The 23,946-nt window shown below is 45.0% G+C and overlaps 1 protein-coding gene across 1 annotated transcript in view; it reads left to right on the top strand.

Moving 5' to 3' along the window:
• Positions 1 to 23,946, top strand: part of kremen1 (kringle containing transmembrane protein 1) — a gene marked incomplete at its 5' end in the record, with an annotated part of 50,755 nt that overhangs the window by 13,003 nt on the left and 13,806 nt on the right. Inside the window, 2 exons of the mRNA XM_079221782.1 lie at positions 6,160 to 6,322; positions 14,563 to 14,654. Coding sequence (XP_079077908.1) covers positions 6,160 to 6,322; positions 14,563 to 14,654 — 255 coding nt within the window. The remainder of the gene's footprint in view (positions 1 to 6,159; positions 6,323 to 14,562; positions 14,655 to 23,946) is intronic.

The following is a 23,946-nucleotide window of genomic DNA, read 5'->3' as shown; positions in this document are numbered from 1 at the left end:
GAGGGGTGAAATGATGTGGGTTGGAGTGCAGATTAACGCATGTTTTCTCACTGCTCGCGTTTATCGGGGCATCTGACACTGCAAGTTGACTGAGAGATCATTTTACCATCCATCTACAGGCTAAAACAACAACAAAGAAAGAGGAAAAAGATCAGAGCGAGCTGAGAATACCCCCATGCGAAAGGCGCGCGCGGCCATTAGCAACAGTCGTGGATCCATCAAAAGGCTGCATGCGATGGGGAACCCACATGGGGTTGTGTTATTTTCTCAGCGAGTAGACACGCATCAGCGAGACATGCCCTCTCCCTTAAGCCCTGCGTCGGTTGTTTTGTTCGCCGCTCAAAAGGCCCCGGCACGCAGAGCTCCTCCAGTGTGACGTTTGTACCTTCGTGCTCAGACCGCTCCGTGTTGGAGACGCCAACTCTGTGTTTGCTGTTAACTTCACAAGCGTCGGTCGGTCTTTGTCTGCCTCATATGTAACGTGGGGACATTTGAAGGAAAAGAAAACAGAGTTCACTTTGCTGCTGCTATGAACAAGAGTGAGAGAATTAGAGCCTGGTTTAACAATCTGTGGGATCATTAAAAAAAACGTTGCCCCGCCTTGACTCACTCTGTTTTCCTCTCTTCTTTCTTTTCTGCTTAATTCTGCTTCCCCTGCCACCTCTCTTGCCTTCAGTTTTAATGCCACGCTCTAATTTGCAGTTTGGTTTGATTAAGGACGGATCGATCACCCTTTGAAAGCTCTGAGCCGAACACCCTCAGCCCAATGCGTCTCTACTTATATATAGTTCCTGCTTTCTCCTGGCTGTGAAAGTCTTGTTTACTGTGCTGTCAGAATTGGTTTAGAGACGCTTTAGCGACATGAGAGTTCCCCCTCTGTTTGTTTAACCCTGTAACTCCCGTCTTCTTATCGCATGGCGAGGCGTGTAGTCGCGTGGATGTGTTAGTGTGTTAGAAACTACAGGGAGAAAAACCCAAAACAGCTTTAGAGGCAAAGAAGCTTCTGGTCATGTTTTTTTTTGTTTTTCACCAGATGTGGATTATGATTTGAGGAAACGGTGAGGAGTTGCCAGAGAGAGGTAATTGAACGTGACACCTCGTCCGCCCTCATGTCAGGTTTGCTGGCGGGCCTCCGATGCCCATAATCTGCCAGTGGCTTTTTTCTTCCCAGGGTTTCAGGAAGTCCCTGAATGTCCTTTACGTCATTGTCTGCAGCCCATCAGTCACTCCCTGAACGTCTGCCAACTAAAACTCAAAATTGTCCCTGCCTGTTCCATCCTGGTCCACTCACAGAGCCAACTCTTGGTCAGTCTGTGCTGCGTCCCGTCAGAGATCCCGACCGCTTCGGGAAATCCTACAAAGCTGGATGTCTTATCTGCATAATTGCTGATTGATTTTTTTTTTTAAACCTTGAGACGTAACACTTAGATTTAGTACCAGAGAGCAGCTCGCGACAAACAAAATAAAATAAAATGAAAAACGGTTATGCTTTCCATTTTTTTGAGACAAGCAACTTCAAACAGAGGTTTTCTTTTTGGCAGTGCGTTTAGCCCACCACTGGCTCCAGCAGATTAGACTCTTTCCATTACGGAGTAAATAATAGGGGCCGCACTAGAGCGAGATGGGGCCATGTTTTATAGGTGCTACCCAGCAGCTTTGGCAGGGAGTCCTGTGGGTCTGTGGCTACTGTGGTAGTGAACTTTCTTTGCAGAGGAAGAATGGCGGTGTTGGAGACTATTTTTGGACTGAATGAGGTCTTGGTTTATGGCCTGGTTATCTGGGGCTACAACCTCTGACAAAAGCATAAAATGAAGAGAAGGACTGTTAAACCCCATTGAGAAGTCAGCGTCGGCAGATTTAACTAGTTCATGGCATCGACTCTCAACACTTAGGAGGCGCTATTGCTTTCTGTTTGCACTTATCATGAAAAAAACTGACACAGGAGCGAAGAGATCAGAAAAAGAGGGATGGCGAGGTGTGGCCCTTTAACTGCAGAGTGTCCCCTCTGAGAAATCCCTGACCTCTCCTCGGCCACTTCATTAAAAGAGCCTCGCTGAATCTGTCTGTGAAACGTGGATAATGAATGTGAAGCAGTACTCCTGCAATTCCTCTGAAGTCTGATGTGGTTTTTGATGTGGAAAGGGATGCTGCCGGGGAAAAGGGAGACCAGACTTGTGCCAGCTGTGACACCCCCCCCCCCCCCTCCTTCATAGAGAAGAAAACTGCAACCCACTACATCTGGCCCGGTTTGGCCTGGCCCTGTTCTCACTACACTGACATTAATGAGCCCCACAACGCTAATGGCTACCAGGACACAGTGGAGGGGAAACATATTGTGGCAGGTTGTGCATTAATTATCTGGAGTTTCTGTCATCTTTGTTTGTGGGTTTTGGAAGCTCTCTGAAAACCTTCTCAACGTGCAGCCTCCTGCATGTTTCTGTCGCTGACTCTTTCTGCTCATGCGCTAAGCCGGTTTCGCTGCCCCGAGAGCTCCAAGCGTGTAATATAGATGGAAGGAAGTTCTTCATGTCAACCCTCTGCGAGGAAGCAGTCGTCTGTAATTATCGCCGCTATTCATCCCTCGTAGCAACAAATAAGTGCTCTTCTTGTGTGACCTGGCAACGCGCCTCAGAGAAACCATTTGTTTGTCAGCTTGTTTGTTTGTGTTCTTGAGATCACATGACCAGCGCCCCATACTCCTCTCCCTCCCTCCTTCTCTCTCTCTCTCTCCCCGCCTCTCGTTTCTTCGGAGCATCAAGTGCATTTGAAGTTGCAATGTGGAAGTCATTAGCCACAAATCCCAACCAATATAATAACAGGGCGATTAGCTCTCTCCCAGTGATCCTCGGCAGTTTTTCTTGTTTTTTCTTTTTCTTCCTTCTTCTCTCGTCGCCGGGTCGGTGCAGTACTCTGTGAGCGCAGGGCTCGGTCAAGGGCGAGTCCTCCTCTTCCATTTCCCGGACTTTTTCTATTTGTAGATCTGCATGTATTTTATAGGAGCCCCCCCCCCAACACCCACTACCCCCACCCTTTTCTCCGTCTTTCATGCGGTGGTGGTTCTGTTTCCCATCACGGCCTCTGATGAAACCACAAGAAAGCTCGGGCCCATGTGACGAGAGCGCAACAGTTGCTTGGTGACAAGGAAAGGGGTGTGGCTTGGGGAGCGGGCCCCCGGAGTGGTGATGGTCCAATCAGCAGATGAGCTCTTCATTTCCTCCAGGGCGAGGGTGAAATGTCCACACCGCTCCGAAGTAAAGTTGCCCTATTTTTCTTCTCGCTTGATCGATGTGTGGTCGTCCGCAGCGCTCTTAAAAAGGACCATTCATCTTTAACGACGGCCTCACTTATCTCCGAGTTGCAGATCGGCTACTTCCCATTCCCACCGCAAGCAAATGGGGCCTTGAAACCACCTGGAACACGCGCCTCCCCATCTCCCCTCCCGGTGGCAAAAAAAAACTGCTGCCATATTTACCCGCTCGTCCTGAAAAGCCAACTTGGCCGCAGCAGCAGCAGGGCGGGACGGTTGCCAGCAGCAGCTCGTTCCAAGCGGACCATGTGCAGACGAGCTCTGCTTCATCCTGAAACTCCAGAGGAAAGTTTCCTGAAGGAGGAGGGAGGGAGGAGACATTTACAAAGTCATTTGGCTCATTGATACAGTGTGTTGAGAAGCGCTGCATGCAGCCAAGTTCAGTCATTTTAATACCCGCTCTTTGCGAGGAGGAGATATTTTGAAGGACGTGAACTCATTTGGGATGCAGCCGGCTGCCCTGTCCCTGCCTGATGGTATCCTCTCTGACTGCTGGGGTAGTAACAGTCGTGATTGCTTTTGGGCAGCAGTGACTCATGGTTGTGCTTGTACCGCTGCCAAATGCTCAATAGCAGTGTTTCCTTCGCTTTCTTTCTAATGCCGGGGGCTGCCGGCATCCAGGACAATCGTAAAAAGCAATAAAGAATTCATCATATCATATGGCTCCTGTAAATGTCATATTGGACATACATATCCCAATGCCATAATTATTGACCTACGCCGTGGCAGCTGACACTAATGTTGACATCAGAACAAACGCTTATCTCCAAAGTCCTCCAAAGGTTAAACACCGGTCCATGCTGATCGCCTGCATCCTTTGTACAAGCAACAATTGAGACCGATGCATTATTGAACACGCCTCGCCTCTGTGTGTGGGTAGCAAAAGCACTGTTGCAGCACCATAAATTAAGCTGTTTTTTCTAATGTTATGGAGTAGTGTTCGGCCTCAGACGCCCACAACTGGATTTATGTTCCGGTGGTTGATATTCTTGCATGCCGAGGTGGTATTAATTAGCTAAGAGAGCCATTCAGAGACAATAGAGCGGCATCTTAACCGCAGGAATCCGACACCTTGCGGCTTCTCGCTGCTGTTGAACTCCATGCGATGGATGGCCGACAGGCTTGACTGAACAACACAGCCGAAACAACTTTAATTAAAAGCAACTTTGGGTGACACACTGAGAACAGCTGGGGTCTTTGATTTACTCTAAAATGAAGTGCAGTACTTTTGCGGGGGATGCAAGAGGCTGGAATGCGTGTTTGCGTGCAAGCTGGCGGCTGTAAATATTGCAGAGCGCGGTCGAAAGTACAGGGAAGTCAATTATGAAACACGTGGAACTTTCACAAGATTTATTGCTTGTCAAGGGCGCCCATGCTTATTCTATATTATACACTTCCCGAGCATCTTAAATAGACGCAGTTTACGGATCTCCCACAAATAAAAGAATAAACTTTTTTTTATCGGTCTTTTAACTGTAGTTGATGCCACCGGGCTCCTCTCGGCCTGTGAGACGGCATCGAGAGTTTGCCAGCTAACCGCGGGCGACAACAGAGCACAGAAGTTGCATTGGAAGGCCGTGAAGCCAAGCGGTCCCCAAAGAAATGTTTGTCTGTGTATGAGTTGAAAGGGGAAAGACAGAAAAGGACAAAGGAGAAGAGGTGATGGGATGCAAGAGGGAGGAAAGAGAGGAGAAGTTGGGAAACGTTGGCGTCAGAAGAGAATGTGAAAGAGCCTTGGAGCACAGCTGGCTCACCAAGGGGTGTAATGACTGTCATATTGCAATGCATTAGCTCATACTCGTAGCCCAGACAGCTCCACTTGATGAAAGGGGCCGGTCATTGGCAAACCGCATACATAGCAACCAGACCCTGTGGAGACGAGCCAAACAAGCGAGGATTGTTCTTTATCTCTGAAACGCTTGATTGGCGGGCATTGAGGTGAACTAGTTTAATGTGCTTTCGCTTTGACGTTTTTAAAAACCAGATAAGTGTTAATGCAGATGCAGTATTTTTGTAAAATCAGGGCTTCAAACAGTCGCCCTCGTGGCATCGTTTGCATCGACTCTTCATGAATACACACTGCAGATAGACGCTGTTTACTAGAGCGGAGGGGTGTCCCGCTCTGCCGTTGCAATCATGAGCACCTGCAGTATGAGTAAACATAACAGTTGGATAATACATTAATATGTTCCACCCTAATGCAATCAAAAGAGGAATTCAGTTGTTGCTGTTAAAACTCAGTTGATGGGAGCCTCAGTTGATGGGAGCCCCCCCCCCCCCAAGGCTGAGAGCGATGAGCGTCGATGGCTCATAATGCTCCCATCAGCCATTGTTTATTTTAATTCCCCCTTTCAGGGAAGAAAAACCTTCCGCCAGCCATTGTTTTGCCTTGGGAAACAAAATTTCTCTCGCTTTGACTCGGGCCACATGGTTGTCATACACTTCCTGGAAATTGGAGCCATGTTTGCTTTTGTTGTATATCCGAGGGCCATTTTTTTTCTTCTTCTTCTCCAAGCTCCCGCGTTGACGTTAATTAAAACAATACGGTGATTGATCTCGCTTTACCTCGTTTTGCCGGGTATGAAATTAATTGAGCCTGGGCAAAGAATACCATTACTCCAAACGAGTCGTCTGTGATCCTTCCAAAACACATTAAAACATTTGAATAAGCACATAAGGGTATTTCACCGAATCCAGATTCTCAATAAAGCCGATCACATATGTGGCTGCCTTTTTATACGAGCACGTTTTTAAGCCTCTCGCAAAGCTTTTGATTTCCCTCTTGATAGACTTGTAATACCTTTATTGAAGTGATTTTTCTCACCTTCTCCGTCTCGTTGCTCTCTTTTCAGAGTGTTACACTGCCAACGGAGAGGACTACAGGGGCTTCCAGAACCAGACCAGCCTGCATGGTGGTAAACCCTGCCTCTTCTGGAACGAGACCTTCCAGCACCCTTACAACACCCTCAAATACCCCAACGGAGAGGGGGGTCTGGGCAGCCACAACTACTGCAGGTGAGTCCCTTTTACTCATTAAGAAATGATGATACAATAAGCTAGTGAACCAACTGTTTTCAGAATTTTTATTTCAGATGATGTGGTAGCGACCGTCGGGTCATTAATGTAAGTTATGGGATTGAATATTGGGACGCAGGGTTGGGGGATGAAGACAACATTGTCTGTAGGGGATGGGTCAAATTATGGGCAGATCTCTCTCAAGCAGTGCTTCCCAATCTTTGTGGATTGTGACCCTTTTTTGCAAAGTTGGGAGAAACTTTTTGGATGCCTTTAAAGGTACAACTATCCAGTATTTAATTAAGTACTCATCTTAAAGATTGACATGTAGCATCAGCGGTTTGCATTTGTTATTAATTGATTATACCAGAGGTGGCCAAACCTTTTGGATTGTGGGCCATAGACAGAGCGATATAAGGAGTCACAGGCCAAACAATAGTGGAAGAAGGAGTTTTCAACCAGTTACACTGCAGACAATCAGCGTTTCTCGACCGGAAAAGCTCATGTGCCACAGATAATATTTTTTTCATCAAAATAACTGCACAAAACTAGTGAAAAGTACTTTCAAAAGAACATTTTCTATTGCAGTCATTTATTTCTGTTCAAACATACTACAATAAGTTATCGTTTCAATAGTTTTAAACTCTAATGCGGATCATAGCTGAGGTGCCCACTTTAAATATTATGTTTGTATGTGCAAGTCTGTAAATCTGTTCATTTAAAAAAGGCAGAAATAGCCAAATATAGTTTTATGTTCATGGCCGAAAGGCCCACTTGAAAGACTCCGATACAAATGTAGACGTAAGATGTAAACATGTACATTTGAAATGAAGATAAAACAGGCAGAAATAGTCAAATATGTAGTGTCTATCTAGTGATTAAACTAGAATGTGCATTGTACATATGGATATAGATCAATTAGATATCAATATTTAATGAATTCACCGCGGGCCATTTAATAACGGGGCATAGTTTGGCCGCCTCAGGATTAGACGGTGTTGATATGACTCCATGATGTCCTACTGGGCTGCAGATAGAGCTTACAATAAAAGTCTGCTAAGACATTATTCTGTAAGCTTTTCCCTCATTTCATCACCCTGCATTTCAAGTGCGTGTCATCTGTCTGCAACTGGATGAGTAACTGTTCCCTCTCGTCTTTTTTATTGTCGTTATTATACAAAGCAATCTCCTCTTGCGCTGGATATCCATCAAGCAGCATTGGCTCACAGTGTAAGGCTGACAATCTTATTCCCAGCTATGACATTTCTGATTGATGTTATTGATGTCAAAGTGCTGTGAGTAGCACCTTTTTAAAACTCCTGCGGATGCTGGTGTTTGACGGAGCTTTGAACTTCCCAGACAAAGCGCTCAGCTCTCTGAATAATTTAGAAGCAGGTCGCTGTCTCTTTTGCAAAAGGTGTGAGCACAGGGGATCTGCTCAGACGTCCGCCGCTGAATGTTTTATCGGCGGTCCCCAAACAGAACGTTTAGGCCCCCGTCATCGCGAGGGGACGCAAACACGCACTCGGAGGGCTCGTGTTGACTAATCTCCGTGCCTCATCCCTGGAATGTGAGGGGACACGGTGCTTTTGGGTGTCTCGGAAACCCTTTTCTCTCCGTCCGTCACACTCCAAGTTACGACTGCCGGCGATGTGTCCAAACTTGGTGCACTTGCAGGGAACCACGCTCTTTTTCGTGAGTCAGTTAAAATTCACCGAGACGTCCAGAACAGTGGCTTGGCCCGGATTGCCGAGCCGTAAGAAACAGAACACCCTCCGCCCCCACTCCTTCCCTCCTCGGCCCAAAGCCTCTGAAACATTTCTCTAAGTCATGGTTGTAAACTCATAACGCAGCAATGCTTTGAAGTGCCGTTGGACGGATTCGTTTGTACTTGAACTGGATGGGAATCCTGAAGATTTACGAGTAGGATACATGCAGAGCATCGCGGAAGGCTTTCTCAGCACATTAGGAGCATCTTATGTCCAACAAGCCATCCAAAATGGACGTCTTCATTGTTTGGATTAGGCTGTTTTCTTGGCCACCGATGCGGTTCGCAGCTTTTCCAACTCACTGACAGCTCAGAGCTTTGTTTCTTCCTGACAGAGGGATTTCTGTCACTGTAGCTGCAACGACTCCCGAGTCCCTCTCAGACTCCCTACCTTGTAAAGAGTCGCACATCGGCGGAGCCACGGGGCCCAAAGTGGCCACTTCATTGTAAAACAGAAGAGGGATGGCATTCACAGGATGCGTGATGTGGGATTAGTTTCGTCACAGAAAGGCTGAGATGTCGTCACGGACTGTGTCGCTCAATTTGGATCGCAAATGTCCTTATTTGCATGAAGTGCAATTTGCAGCTCGAACTCTTTTCTTTAACCTTCAAACTCTTTCTCGTCTTCCTACCCTCCATCGCTGCGTCCGTCTTTTCATGTTCGGCCTACATTTTTTGCGGACATTCTTGGCTGGAGCACAGGAGGCGGGAACTCTTAGACAAAAAGGGGGGCAGGGGGTATAGCAAAGGAGAGCCAGTGCAGTTTTGGCATGTCTGACCCTGAGGCCAATTGGGGTTTTACGAGATGAGAGCTGAGGCCAAGGCACAGGTGGATAATGCGAAGCTGCATGTCTTAGCTTTAACACGGCTCTCGGCGCGTATCGGGCGCAGAGAAGCGGAGGACCACAAACTCACTCCCTGTCCCATCACTGGCATTTTTCCCCAGTGGTGATTTAAGTCGAGAAGGCACCATAGTAGTGCTGGAGAAAGAGCCCTAACAGCCCCCATATTTCATCTTTATAGCCTACTATAAAAAAACTGTCAAAGTGGGGAGACACTGGGCAGACGGTAAATGTCATATTGTTCCCCCTGCAAAGAAAAGGAGCACAAAGCTTCAGGAAAAGGACAGCAGCTCTCGTGTCTCAGCTGAGACTTAGGGAGACTCAATAGTGAATATCACTCTGCTTATCATCAGCGGGGTCCGATTTTAGAATTCAGTGCATATCACAGAGTGACATTATCCGCTCTTGAGTCTGGTATTGAGCTTCTATTGAGCCACAAGAAGCTTTTTTTCACTTCTTAAGTACCTTTTTGACCTTTCCTGACATTCATGTGAAGAACACCACACAAATTGAAGTACTGATATACATTTTATTTATTGGTCCAACCGCTGATATTAGAAACCCCCCGGTGCATTAGTATGAGGGTGTGAAGTGCATGACGGTTCAGTTGGTGGTTGAAACGTTCTGCCAGCCATTTCCTGGCTATTTATATGCAGGTGTGTGTGTGTGTGTGTGTGTGTGTGTGTGTGTGTGTTTGCGTGTGTGTGTGTGTGTGTGTGTGTGTGTGTGTGTGTGTACTGTACAATTTATGAGCGTCCACTATGGCTTCTAATGCTATTCCTTACATAGATGAGATAATAGAAATGCCAGAGTGAATAGTGCTCCGCACGTTGATTGTAATTGAATCTCCATGATGTCAGGTGCAGATTTGAGGTCAGGCGAACTGCAGCCAAGTTGTCCACCGTTTGTGAGACTTTACTACGGTCCCCAATGCGCTGCTTTGTGAAATTGAGGAAGTTAATATAAGTATGGAGCTAAAGCTTCAGCATTATAGTAATCTCAGAATTGAAGCAGGACCAATTTCATGCAATAAAAGGTGCCCTTTATATGTTTGTACGTTTATTTGCTGCCATGCAAAAAGTTTTTGCATCACAAGAGTTTCCTGAATGATGTAACAAGCATACAGACGTATCTTCGTCAGTTTGTTGTGGCGGCTCGCTCAAAATACTACAATACCCATGAGCCCTCAGCCGCTGTTGCTATAGATTAGAAGAGTGTCGTCGTGAATCCAAAATAAATGACGATCTTCAGCGCGATCTTTAGTTTTCGTGCCTGAATGCAAGCAGTTATCACTGGACCTACTTTCTGCTGAAGAAATAGTTTAAAAGAAAACTGTCCACTAAGTGGGATCATTCCTCCATCATGTGTGCACTGAAAATTAAATTACATTCATTGGACTGAGACGGAGGAAGAAACAGATGAAAAATGATCTACATGGCTAGATTCTATCTCAGGGAGGTGAGAACATGTTTCTTATTTAATTTAAGGGTACTGATCCTCTCGAGCCATCAGTCAAGAAACATATGCGTGATGCGTCTCCCAGTCACACGGGACACATGGTGTGACATCACAACCTCGTAATAAGCACAAGTGGACCGTGAGAGAGCAACAGTAGACTATACATATCGGCCCACAACCAACAAGCCCTCTTCTTCAATACATGCATTCATGCAGCACAGCAGCAGGCAGCAGTTTGCATGCTAAATCATCCGAGTCAATTAAAGAGTCGTCTCTCAGGCAGTAAATTGCCAGACTCTGATCTGCTGTTGACCTCAAATCCGGACCCAGACGAGCCTTTCACCACCACTCTCCTATCAACATTTCTCATCGCTCCAATTGTGCAAAATCAGCTTTCATCGTGTTTTACTTTTACTTGTAACTTCGGGGGGTTTTCAACACTTGTTGTTTTGCACCCCAGTGACTAATGGGAACAACCTTTTTTATATTTGAAAATTGGTCCAGTATTGAGGAAGAACGCTGCAGCTGCTAAACAGGCTGCAAAGTGTCTGACGGCATTATGGAAAGGACCCTACAGAGAGATGTTACACCTTTCGCTCGCTCCCGTGTCTGAGAAGTCTCCTTCTTTAGTCTCGTGTCGCATACACATTGTCGAAATCAGCTACATTTTTCGGCCATGACATTGAAAATCTTTTCCAGAACACCAAGCTACGCTTTCTGTGCTTCAACACTGGCCCTCATCTGTCCAGCTCTCTCTCACGTTTCCACCGTTGACTTTCAGCAACAAGTCACATGACACAATGACAGATAGATAGATAGATAGATAGATAGATAGATAGATAGATAGATAGATAGATAGATAGATAGATAGATAGATAGATAGATAGACAGACAGCAGAAGGTAAGAAAGTTTTTGGGTCCTGTCCATAATGTTGTCAGACCCTTAATAACAACTATTTCAGCCTGTCAAACTTGAAAGTACTGAAAAGTACTTCCACACACACTTTTAGTGGAAGTACTTTTACAGTGCAGTCTGTGTAGCGGCTTAATACTGGACCAATTTAAAAACATGTTGTCCCTGTTAGTCACTAAAACATGAGGTAATAAAGTTAAGAAATATCGAAGTTAGCTTTCAACTAAACAAACGTCCCTCGAGAATCTCACGTTCAACTAGAAGCATGTCATTCCCAGCTTTTTTGCACATATAGTTTGATGGAAATCCTTTTTGAGATTTTTATACGTACATAGTTCCCTGGTGCCAGGGTTTTAAAGGTGACCATACATTTTCTGATTAAGGTGTGCGGAAAAATAGTTATAAAAAGGAAAACCTTTTTGAGCAGCAGCCAGTCAGGAACAGCTGTTTTTCCTCTGTGTTTCAGATACAAGCCGCTCTTGCCTTCAAGTACAGGACCGTATATATATATATAGAGCCTGAGAGGCAAAACGCACTGTGGCTATAATTGGCTCCGTGCCAAAGTGTGTGGCTCACTCCGAGCAAAATGAGTCAGAATCAGCGTAATTGTGCCAATTAAGTGTCCAAACATCTTCTGTGATCTACCTCTGGGTATGGGAGAGTTTCAACAAGCTCCTCTACTCGGACTCGGAGCCAATTGGCGGGCCGTCTCTGACGCATATGGATGTGAATGCACCCCCCCCTCCGGCTCCACACACATACGTACACACATATACACACACTGGCAGCAACTTTTATCAGAGTGTCACCACAAGGACCAAAGTCTTTCTCTGTGCTGCCGGGTTAAACTAATGGATTTCCGTCCGTTGAGGTCCGCTCTTATCTGCACTGTTGCACCTCAGCTATTCTGACCCTCTCTCCCGTCTCTCTCTCTCACACACACACACACACACACACACACACACACACACACACACACACACACACACACACACACACACACACCTCGGGGCAGGATTGATTATGTTTCTCTGTCATGTGGACTGGCCTATTCACCTTAGCCCTGTGGCTGATATTCCCATGCTCCTGCTAAAAGGGTGTGTGCAGGTGTGTGTGTGTGTGTGCGCGTGCGCGTGTAAAAGAGAGGGAGAAAACACCATTTGGGGACCAGGGGTTTAGGAGGGAGAGCTTGGAGGGGCACACCTCATCATTTACTGATCAAAGAGGCCAGTGGGTCCGACATGAAATGGGTGGTCTACCGAGGATGTTTTTTCTTTTTTTTCATGCTGATGGTTGTAAATCATGTCAGCCTCCTTGGGGTGTGATTAGGAAAGTGCAGTAAATGACATAAGTGGTTTTAGATGAGTTGATATAGATGAGTTGAGGAAAGAGGTCTTGGGAGTCTTATTTCAAATGGGGCTATTACCCGTTGACAGCCATGAAAAAGAGAAGGGGAGAGAGAAATAGAGAACGGGTATATTAATGTTTTTTTCAGTTCCGCAGTAGCCTCAGGCCAAACAAACAGGTTTCTTCCTCCATCAAAATGTACCGGACCGCAAGGGTTTCCTGTGAACACGGGGACGTTTTCAGACGAAGAGAATTCCTGGGTTGTTTCGATGGCAGAATGCTCGAATAAAGAACGAGTAAATAAAAATGCGACTATAGATGAGCTCTCGCATCGCAAATTCCGATCGTCGACAGGCCGCTCGAAAGTTCTCTAACTGTTTGCCAGATATCGAAAGTGAGTGAGAAGCTTCTGAGGCACTTAAACTTGAGTTCAAGCCTAAAAATAAAAAGTCTCCTTGCCGACGTCTTTGTCAATTCCTCATTCTGAGTGTGAAAAGAGAGGAGGAAACTAGGATAGTGTTTTTGATAGGAGAAGAAAAGAAATGGAAACGCCCTTCACAACTTTGCTCACAAAAGGCGTAACGGGATAGTGCAGCGCCGCGGGGCTTTTTCAAGGTGCTACAATGAGGTGTGTCAGAAGAGAAGAGAAAAGGTCTCTGACAATTACAGTCAGGTCTGGGAAAGACAAGAAAATAAAGAGCAAAGTCATCAAACTTTTTTAGAGATTATTTAGTCGACCTGAAATAGAGCTTCAGGAGCTGAAAACAGCACCGGGTTGAGCTCCCTCTGCATACTTGCTGCTTTGATATTGTTTATCAGCATTTTAGAAGTCGCCATGAGGGTCGTGATGCACAAAGTCGCATGATCACCCTGGAGATATGAAGCCCGCGCAAAGATTTTGAGGCATTTCTATCGTCAAACCCACTTCTCATTGCCTTTGTCGGTGAAAACTGAAATGCTAAAGCACCGAGGGGGCCTGTTAGCCTCATTATGATGGGTTAGAAGTGCCTTGATGATGTTCCAAAGAGGCCACAGCCTCAGACAAAGGCGTAGCCCCATCGACCATCGCTCTTTCCAGGTCTGTGTCTGGCCCCCGGGACAAAGAGCCTCATCCCCCCCCGACCTCCAACCATCTCCACCCATCAAAGACACATTGGTCTGGCCCTTGACTGACATGCGTGGACAGCCCCTCAGAGGAAGAGGCTAAACCAACAAGCGCCAGGGGGGTGCTACTGGGGATGATTGACACCGCAAAGATAATCTCCCTCTGAAACATTATTGAGTATTCGGCCCTCTGCTGCGGGGTCGTCAGTTGGTCTTTGTGCTGGTTTTTTTTGCTCTCATAACTCTGCCATTACCTCCCTCCCTCCTCTTTTCATCCCTTACGACGTCCCCAACACACCTCTGCTTCCACACTGAGGCAGACGGATATGAACACACGGATGTGTGCTTCCACACTGTTTTGTTTTTAGTTTTTTAACGTGGTATTTGTATGGCGTGCAGCCAGTGAATCCCTGCAGCCAGTCAGTAAACAGTCCTGCGACTCCTGTGACATGTTAACATATGTTACAAAATGTCTCCCGACCTGAAACACATGAACACGCCTCCCGGCTGCAGAAATATTCAATTATCCATTATTATTATTATTATTATTTATTGATTTATCGCCGCTTGATTTTTGCACAAGCTGAAGAAGCAGGTTGGCTCAGTTAAGAGGAAAGGGCACTGCAAAGGTCAAGACAGAATAATACATTTGCTTTTTGGGTTGTAAACTCTCTGGAGAAAGTTTTTCAAAATATTTAAATATATTTGGGTCCGAAACAAACTACTCTCAACCGGAAGCCAAAATGGAGGATACAAAAATGTACCCAGCTTGGACATGGTCTTAACTTCTACCCCTCTGTGTCCGCAGAAATCCTGACGGGGACGTTCAGCCGTGGTGCTACATTGCAGACCATGAAGACGGGATCTACTGGAGATACTGCGACATCCCGACATGCCAGAGTAAGGGGCCGCCTCTGCCTTTTTTTTCCCAGTCTCTCAGAAATTTCGCTTTCTTCTGCCCTTACGTGCCCTTGGGAGCGTATCGTGGGCACGCGGAGCGGCCGCCTTCATTGCTATGCTCATCTGCTCGCCTGCCTTGAATAGCTTTAATAGAATGTTTGGCTTGTTCACAGCTATTATCATCTAAAAAATGCCTCTAATTGCCTCCCGTCACCCGTCCTCCGGCCATGCCTGGGCCTGCCTTTACTTTAATGCGAGCTGTCAATCACTGCCTCCGCGTGTGTGTGTGTTTTTGTATGTGTGTTTGTTAGTTTCCTCTCTGGCTTTGTAGCTTGTTTTGACAGGTTTTTATTAAAAAAGATATTTGAGTGCTTCTGGGCATCTACCTGTTTGTGGATATATTTGCATGGTCTGTCTCCGGGTCCAGTATTCCCTGGTTGCATGTGTGAGAGTTTGTGCTTCTGTCTTCTCTATCGGTTTGGCACACATTCACAAAGAGCTGCTTGGCTCTAATCCCAATACTTTCATTCCCTGCACCTTTTTAACCGCTGCTGTTGAAAGGCGACTCAGGTTGATCAACCTGACACAATTTTTGATGCCAAAGATCGTTATTCCAGCAGAGGAGGTTCAGATATATAGCAATTTGGATCTGTATCTGTCAAACATGCTGACATTTCCAAGGCAACGTAATGTTATATCAACAATCCCCTCATGTTCTTTACTTTGCATGGCCGATAAGGTCAGAAGTGCCATTGCATACTGTGTGCAACTAAAATAATCTGGTGACTGAACGCAGTTTAAAACATAAATGAAGGTTAGCCAAGCAGGACTGAAATATTCTGTTTAACTAAAATAAACATTTAATGTACCTAAATTTCTGTTACATCTCACTTGCATTTTTTTTTCAATATATTGTATGTGTTTTGTCATAGTGTAATAGATTTTAAGCCTCCCCTTAAAGCCTAAAAGATAAGACGCAGCATGTGTTTGAACTTTGGGATCAGACAGTGGAGGAGCAACGCTGAGACTCAGAGACGTTGTGAGTTTTCTCTGCAGTAGGTAGAACCGCCCCGACCCCTCTAGCTATCCCACCATTTTCCTGTCTGAGCAACATGCTTGACTAAAGCCCGCTGTTTGAATGGCTTGCGTGTTCATGTGTATAGGAGCTTGTGTGCATCCCATTAGACTTTTGACTGACCTATTTCAGACAACTGTCCATTTAGCTCATTTTTTCTAGGCCGATATCCAGAACCTTTGTGGTTTGGGAGGAGAGAGGAGAGCAGCCCACAATGTCTCCGCGAGGAGTTGGGCTCGTCCCTTATCTTTGGTGAAATTAGGCCATCTTTTGTTCCAGATGGGTTTGCCATGTGCTGGTTCAGCCTTGTTTTTGTCAAGGATCCAGTGCTATGCAAGCGTGTAACTCATCCTCGCGACATTTGGCCCATTTACTAGCAGCAGAGAGCTTCGCCCGTATCAAATGCAGGTCTTACATGAGCGTTCCTCTTTCTGTGGTTGAGGGGCAATTAAAGTCCAGCGTCCCGTCATGCAAGATAAGGAGGTGAGGTTTGCTGTGAGCCGGAGAGTCCGGTGTCGGGAAAACATGCCTGCTCAGTGGAGACGGTTTCTCCATGCAGGGACACTGGGGCGCTTTTCGGACCCGGACACTCAGCTATTGTGAAAACGCCAAGCGCCTCGTGGTGCCTCACCTTCCGATGCCTGCTCTCAATCCGCCGCTGTTGTGAAAGATTCGGCTGCCAAGTGAGAGAATGCCGATGCTCTCTCTCGGCGTCAGTGTTCTCAGTCAGCGACTGGCAACAAAAGGCTGAAAAACACAGCAGTGTGCCAGATAGAGGGCAACAGTGCTCTTTGTTTTCATTTCGTCTGGCTTTTTGTTTTGTCTGGGCCTTCGTTTTGTCTGGGTTTTTTTTGTTTTTTTTTGCTTACATTTGATGTCGCGTGGTTGGTAGTTGGTGGCCACTCGCTGAGGCACCTGGAGCCTGGCAGCGGTCAGCCTGTTATCCAGCTGGGCTCCCTGTCATCTGGGGTCATGCCACCCTGGTGAGGGTGACACACCCTGCCGGAGGGCGCACTGCCAGGCAGGTCACATGAAACCAGAAACACATAGTTGGACATGGTGGATTATAGCGTGGGTCCCGGCAGTCGTTGATCCTAGTAATCCCTTATGGCAGCAGTTATCGTGTGGTGGAATTATCGAAACACTTCAAAAAGGCGCGCTGTCAAGGCACATCGACTACTGTACAAATTGAAATTTCCACGGTGCGTCACGGTGGACGCTGGTTTTGAGGCCCTTCTCGTTCCCAGGCTACTGAATGCTCAGCGAAGCATGACTCTTCTCGTGTGAAATTCCGGTTCCTCCGTGCTGTAGGTCAGTTCATTACTGATTTATTGTCATCAAAGCTCAGTCCGTAAGGCAGGGATTCGTATGTGGTGTGAAGGGTTCGTTGGTGAATTAGCTCAATTTAAAAAGGTACATTGTACTCACTTGTGATAAAACATCCATTCATATTACTTGTTGACGCGTTGAGATTGTAAAAGAAAACTCTGTTACAAACGTCAAGCAACTGTACGTCAAACTGGAGTCTAATTGTTAACTTGACCCTTGCTGTTGAGCGTTTCATTTCTCAGCGTGTCTTCCATACTGGAAGGATATTTAGTTTTGGCGTGGCTCCTTTAAACTGACGAGCGTTCGCTTCACAATGTGCCTCGGCTGAATTTGACTGACGCAGAGTGAAACTGTACGGGCGAAGGCCTCGAGCGTTTGTCGAGACAAAGACGCTTTGATCTGCACCCCGGGAGCTCATCTCAGAACAGCATACTGTATAACCAAGAAAAACTTGTTGTTCCACTGTCTTTTCCTGCAGAAAAGAGGCTTGCAGCAGCTGTGAGGCTTTCCATTAACAGGACAATGGCTTTTAGAAACGCACTAAAACTCATTTCTTATTACTTTAAATGTGCACCCTGCAAGATCACAAGAGGAACATCTCACGGGTGCAATAAAGTTCTTTTTTTAAACTTTTACCCGACCAGATGCTGAGATTTCTTACTTTCTATAATCCCTACGCTATTAAGGTTTAAAGGAACGTGTTCCTTGCTTTGAAATGTTTCCTTTAGTCCCTTTAGAAAAAAAAACTCAAGAGGTTTCTGGTGAACCTGCATGTGTCTGATTTTGCGAGGAATCAGACCCGCTGGTACCGATGACATGCATCTAGAATAACTATGTAGATATAGCTGATGGTCTTGTTTACGTATATAGGTCATATAGAGTCATCGTGATTAGTTTCATAACCAGTTAAAACGTTCAGCACAGTAGCTTTCAGTAATCTTTACACATTAGTATTGGTATTCTTCTACCACTGATTTAGACATAAAGCACAGGATGGAAAAATAAACATTTCCTTAATAATGTTATATTAATAATGGAATAACAATACCTGGCAATAGCTGCTGTGTTGGGAACTAAGCTACTTTGTGGTATTTTAAGGTATTTCCTTGTTATAAAGTCATCAATGTGTTGGCACCTGAAGTTTTAAGAGACTTGATGACTTGAATACATCACTTAAAGTAGGCTATACTTTATTCTAACAATTGAGGGAGCATCTGATTAACCTTGTCTGTCACCGTGGAACAATTGTCTTAATAACAGAGGCACCACCTCCATCTGGCAAACAAACCAGCCACACCTTGAAGACGTTAGAACAAAGTAGTTATTTATATCGTTGGCCCAAGGTTTTATTGGTGAGTGCTGAGGAAAAATATGCGGCGATGAAATATTGCCTTCATTAAGAATGATTTATGAAGCTGCTAAATGGCACTTTGAAGTTGTGAGACACTTGAGAAGATCGCCAGCTTGAATGAATCTGACCAGATATCCATGTCCAATGCGCCCATGTGCTCATGCTCAACTTTTTGAGATGAAACTTAGCAGTAAATGGGTCTCTGTTGAACAGGTCTTTTTTATTCATTTTTTTATTATTTCACTCTGCCTCAATTGCTGTAAATGTCCATCTTCTTTGCTCAAGCACAAGCTGTTCAATTTACAGTTTTATGAAGTACAATAAATACCATCACTTCTTTGCAGTATGGAGATTTTTGTATGAACACTTGACACAGAAACCCTTAAATGTACCAGTTAGCCCGACTGCTGTCAAAGTAGGGCTGCAATTAAGGATTGTTTTCTATATTGGCTGGATTATTTCTCTGGATAGACCGTACATCACTTGGTGATGTACGGTCTGCGGACTGCGGTGATCCGCTGACTTCCAGCGCCACCATGAGGTTCACATTTTGGATGTCTAGTTACATTTTAAACTGATTGCCATGAAATTTGGTACAAACATCATGCACGGTTCCCAGAGGATGAATCCTATTGTGATCCCCTGAGTTTTTCTCTACCTGCTGATCAAAGTTATCACTTATCCAGTGAAATTCTTCCACATCTACTGGATGTATGGATGTTCATAGGCACTAGATTTAAATCCAGGGTGAAATTTTTGGCATTCATTCTTGATAAATTACTTGCAAAGCGGATTTGGAGACAAGGAGGGCTCTGAGAGGTGTCAAGCCAAAAGCACAGCCAAATCATCAAGGAAATGGTGCAAGACCAAAATGGAAATCAAGCCAGTCATGGGACGTGAAAAGATGTGGTCTGGACACCGAGACCAGACTGAAGGACCACAGCCGTGCCCTTGTGGCTGTTGTGGTCGCCTGAACCAGGGATGCTTTCAGGTTCTGTTATTGCAGTATTTATCTCACTCAACTGTCATTGTTTTCAGAGGCAGAATATTTCCCCTAGGTGGTCTTGCACCAAGCTTTCACCACATCCCAGCCAGCATATACTGAGGCAGGTTCAGGCATCACTGAGTCGAGAGGGGTGTGTGTGTGTCTGTGTCTTTGTTCCTGTTCTTCTGATGGGGTCAAAACCGGTCAGAGATGTAGACCTTCAAGGTGAGGACATGTAAAAGTGAACCATTCCTTGCCTTTTAAAAGACGCTGCTGTGGGTTAAAATTATGAGCAATACGGTTGGCGTGAGGTCAGTCGTGTTGTGCCGATGGTTAAGTCTTGGCAAGGCTATCGCACTGTTCTGTTCATTTTTTTTTTTTTTTTAAATGGAGAAAACAAAATTGAAAACAACTCAGCAAAATTTGGGACCTGTTAAAACTCATAGACAGATTTCTAACAGATGATCCCAAATAAAAAAGAAGCTTACCACGTGGCTGCCCCATAAAACAACTACGTTCATAAAAAGCTAATGAAAAGAATATTTGTGTGCACTCGCATGCACCCAGTGTCCAAAATTAGCCACACCGCCCCAGGCTTGTAAATAAAGATTATTTCCTTCCAACCAAATTAATTAGTAAATTCAGAGGTTTAACTTAAAACCTGCGCACTCACACAATGGAAGCTTTTGTCTTAATTTATTTTCAAGGTATTAGCTTTCTCCATTCACACACTGGAGAAACAGGAGAGCTGTTCAGAGAGATTTAGAGCAGCGATGTTTACTCCAGTTTGATTTCTCCGAAAATTAAGATTTAGCAAATTTTGGATCAGTTTTTAGCGCTTGACGTGTGCTAGCTTTTTGCCGATGTGTCAGTTTGACGTGTCCCCTTTCACGGGCATCAGGCCTGTCGTTATTTGGCAGAGAGGGCTGGGGAGCTTTGAACACACTCATTGTTATTTTTGCTCTGACCTCTGACCTACTCATGGCTCCACCCACACCTGCCCTTAGGGGAAATACCTGCCTGCAGTGATGTGAGGAAACTCTCGAGACAGAAATTAGAGAGTAGAAACTCTCACAAAAACAAGCCACAGGACGTCAGGTAGATTTAATCTCTCAGCCTCTCTCTGACTCCTTCCTTCTCTCAACATGGCTGGGGTTAAATCAGCCGGGGCCATTAGGTAATTAAAGATATTGATTACGAGGCAAGCCTGTTGTGTAGAATGTTTGCTAATGAGAACGAGTAGATGGCCATTGTTTAGTGCTTGTCTTTGGAAAGAGGAGGAGATGAATAGCGGCTCACCCAATTTAGCTCTCAGAAATGAGGGCTCGAAGCCAAATGCAGACCAGCATTGTTCTGAGCAAGTGCCATAAATGTAATTTTATTATTGGATATTGTGAAGCTGTCTAATTCAGGCTCACCGTGTACAATGTGTACGTCGTGCCTTGTATGCCTGTGTTGATCAAAATGTCTTTGCATAGTTGATATGATTTTTTTATTGTGATAACACAACCTCTACATGTTCACAGCTGTGTAGACTGTTCTTAGGAACAGCAGTTCTTTGAGCTAAGTGCTAACACCAGAATGCTAGCATGCTAACATGTTTAGAATATGTTCGCCATCTAGAGTTGAAAAAGCAGCATAAAAACAGTTTTTTGTCCTGATAGGTGTGTGTATTTCTATTCCAATATTCATGTCAATAGTTTTTGAGATATTTCACTAACAATGACAAATATCCGTCTGCTGGTGGCGTGAGATGGAAAGACAAGGGATCATTATATATTACTGTCTGCACCATAGTGTTAGATTGACCGCATACTGTATATAATAAGTAGATTCAGTCACCGTGACGTCACCCATTTGTTTGTGGACTGCCGCTTTGAAGCCTTGAATTCGTCATTTTGGCCGTTGCCATCTTGGCTTTTTGCAAGTAACACGGGAAGGTGGAGCTGTGCACTCAAAGTACGGCCAAAAACACTGAATAACACTTTTAGGCAACCAAAGACGTCATAATTAACTTTCATAAATTGAAAGAAAACTGTGAAAAATGTAAGTTCTAAGACAAAACACTTGTAGCCCCGCCCTAAAGCAAACCCTCCTTTGTGGTCTATTTTACTCCAAAAGGGACCATCATTTACGAAATGAACAACCTGTTGTATAGAAGAAGACTTAAAACTAGTGATTGAGACCATAAACTCATGTTTACAATGTTTACTGAGGTGATTTCTTTTTTTTTTAAAGGGTCATTTTCTCAAAGACTTTTATACAACGGCAACCTGATGGCTATTAAAAAGAGTTAAAAACACTTCTGCATTGGCTTTCTTTTTCAGACCCTGAGATGTATTCATGTTTCCCATTGACCAACATTGTGGCTCTTCATAAGGTATCTTTCCATATCTGGCCAAACTGTTCTCTGCACATTCGCGGGGACTTCACCACCGCCGGTGACATTTAGATAAGGAGGACAACCTGCCACAGTAGACCAACAGGAAGTCGATCTCTTTGAAAGTGAACGATGATAACTGGAAGTGCGCCGCTGTGCGCATCTAACGCCCGAGGTGGTCACAGAGCGCCTGCCCGTCTTTTCATCCCCCCGTCGCTTCGGTATCGAGTCCCCCCCATGGGACTCCTCGGGGCACAGACTATTTAGTTTGTCAGTGATGCAGTGTGGCGGCCATTTTTCATCTCTTCCCCGCATTGTTCGGCCCGGTCTCTGAGGAGGCACTAATTATTCATTTAAAGCTCCGGCTCTTCCCTCTTCCCTCTAATTAGATGGTTAGTCACTCTCCTAGGGCCCCGGGCTTGGGGCATTGATCTCCTCCATCCCAATCCTGTTGTAACACAGCCTCCACCACACACACACACACACACACACACAGAAATATTTAAATGGCATAAAAAAGGACATACAGATACAGTAAACATGCACGTGATAAACAAGAAACAGTGGAGTCTCTCTCTCTCTCTCTCTCTCTCTCTCTCCCACTAGCAAAGTCTGTCTGCTGGCGACAAACACTTCTCTCATTCTGTCCGATAATAAGCTCCTTCTTGTCCAACTGCAAACTGTTCCCATTTACTGGCTAGATAATTTATGATCTCCATCGAAAAGCAAAGCATGAACCCCAACAGAAACACATTATAGCGACTCCCACCTCCTCACAAACAATACAGAGTTTCCAGAAATGCTCGTCCTGGGGGAGTCAGCGGCATATTTTCTCCGTTTGTCTCTCGTGCGTTTCTGGCGGGGCTGCGGCGCAGTCGACTCGACTAATCACAGGCTGGATGAAACGCAGCAGCTGTATTTGTTTATGTATCGAATATACTGTACTACAAAAGGGGTAATAAATGGAGCCGAGACACAATGACAGAGGCTGAGCGTGATGGAGGAGGGGGGGCAAAAATCACATAAACACCGACTGTGATAAGTGTTGTTGGTTTCCTTGATTTGTTGCACTTAGCATTCTTGGGAAGGCAGTGTATGTTCCAAGAGGGTGTGTGTGTGTGTGTGTGTGTGTGTGAGAGAGAGAGAGCGTGCATCAGAAGATCTGACTTGTTAACCTGCTGGCGGTGCAGTAATGGGTCGGTGGGAGTGTTTCCAAGGCTTCGACACACCTGTGTTTTAAAAGGCATCGGGCCTTTTAGTGCCACGCATCACAAAGTGCTGCTTCTCCTCTTTTGACCTCACGGCTTTAACGCCGCCTCTCCACTGTGGGAGCACTAATTACTTTTTCTTTGTTGTTTACAGTGTAATTGGATGTTAATGAAGCAGCGGTGCTGCTGCTTAAGGGATGATTTTGGCCACGGTTTATTTTTTCAGTGATCCTCAAACGAATTCAGTTTGAATTCTCTCCACAACATAAAAAAACCACAACATTTAACTATTAATGCGTTCACATTGCCGTCAGAAGACAAAGCATGTGATATTGGACCAAAATGTAAGCACTGAGTGAGGAAATAACAGTTTAGCAGCCAGCTGCATTGGGGTCAATGTATACTTCTTCTGCATGAGGATGAGGATAGAAAATGTTTTTCCTCATCAGTTTGTCAGGAATCTGAATATTGTTTATATGAAATCAGGACTGCATCTTGCAATCCTATATTGTATTCTCTATTCAGCGTTTTGTCTATAAACTGTAAAACAATTGGGAATAAATGCCCCTTCAGATTTCTCATGGCACAAAATAATCTTTTTCAGAAGCTTGTTTTATTCGACTATCAGTCGAAAACCTGAATATATTCAACTTACTGTCATACATGACATTTGCATATATCAGTGCAGACCTTAGAAAACTTTTGTTTTTCAATACCTTACATTAAGGATCGTAGGAGGATAAAGTTCTGTTTTGTCCAGCTGTTTTGTTTTTGATAGTTTTCGATACTCTGCTGCGGACATGTTTCAAAGGCATTGATGTTTAATACACGGCCCTAATGCTGCTGCTTTATTAAATGCGTTTTCAAGCTCTCCGGCTCTCGTATCTACATTTGTTCAGTGTCATCGCGGCTTCCCTTGTAGATTACAGGATTATAGGCCCAACTGTGAAAATAGCTTTTGGAC

This window comes from Taurulus bubalis, assembly GCF_910589615.1.
Source record: "Taurulus bubalis genome assembly, chromosome: 8".
NCBI classification, from domain to species: Eukaryota; Metazoa; Chordata; class Actinopteri; order Perciformes; family Cottidae; genus Taurulus; species Taurulus bubalis.
This window is presented reverse-complemented; position numbering and strand designations above follow the sequence as displayed.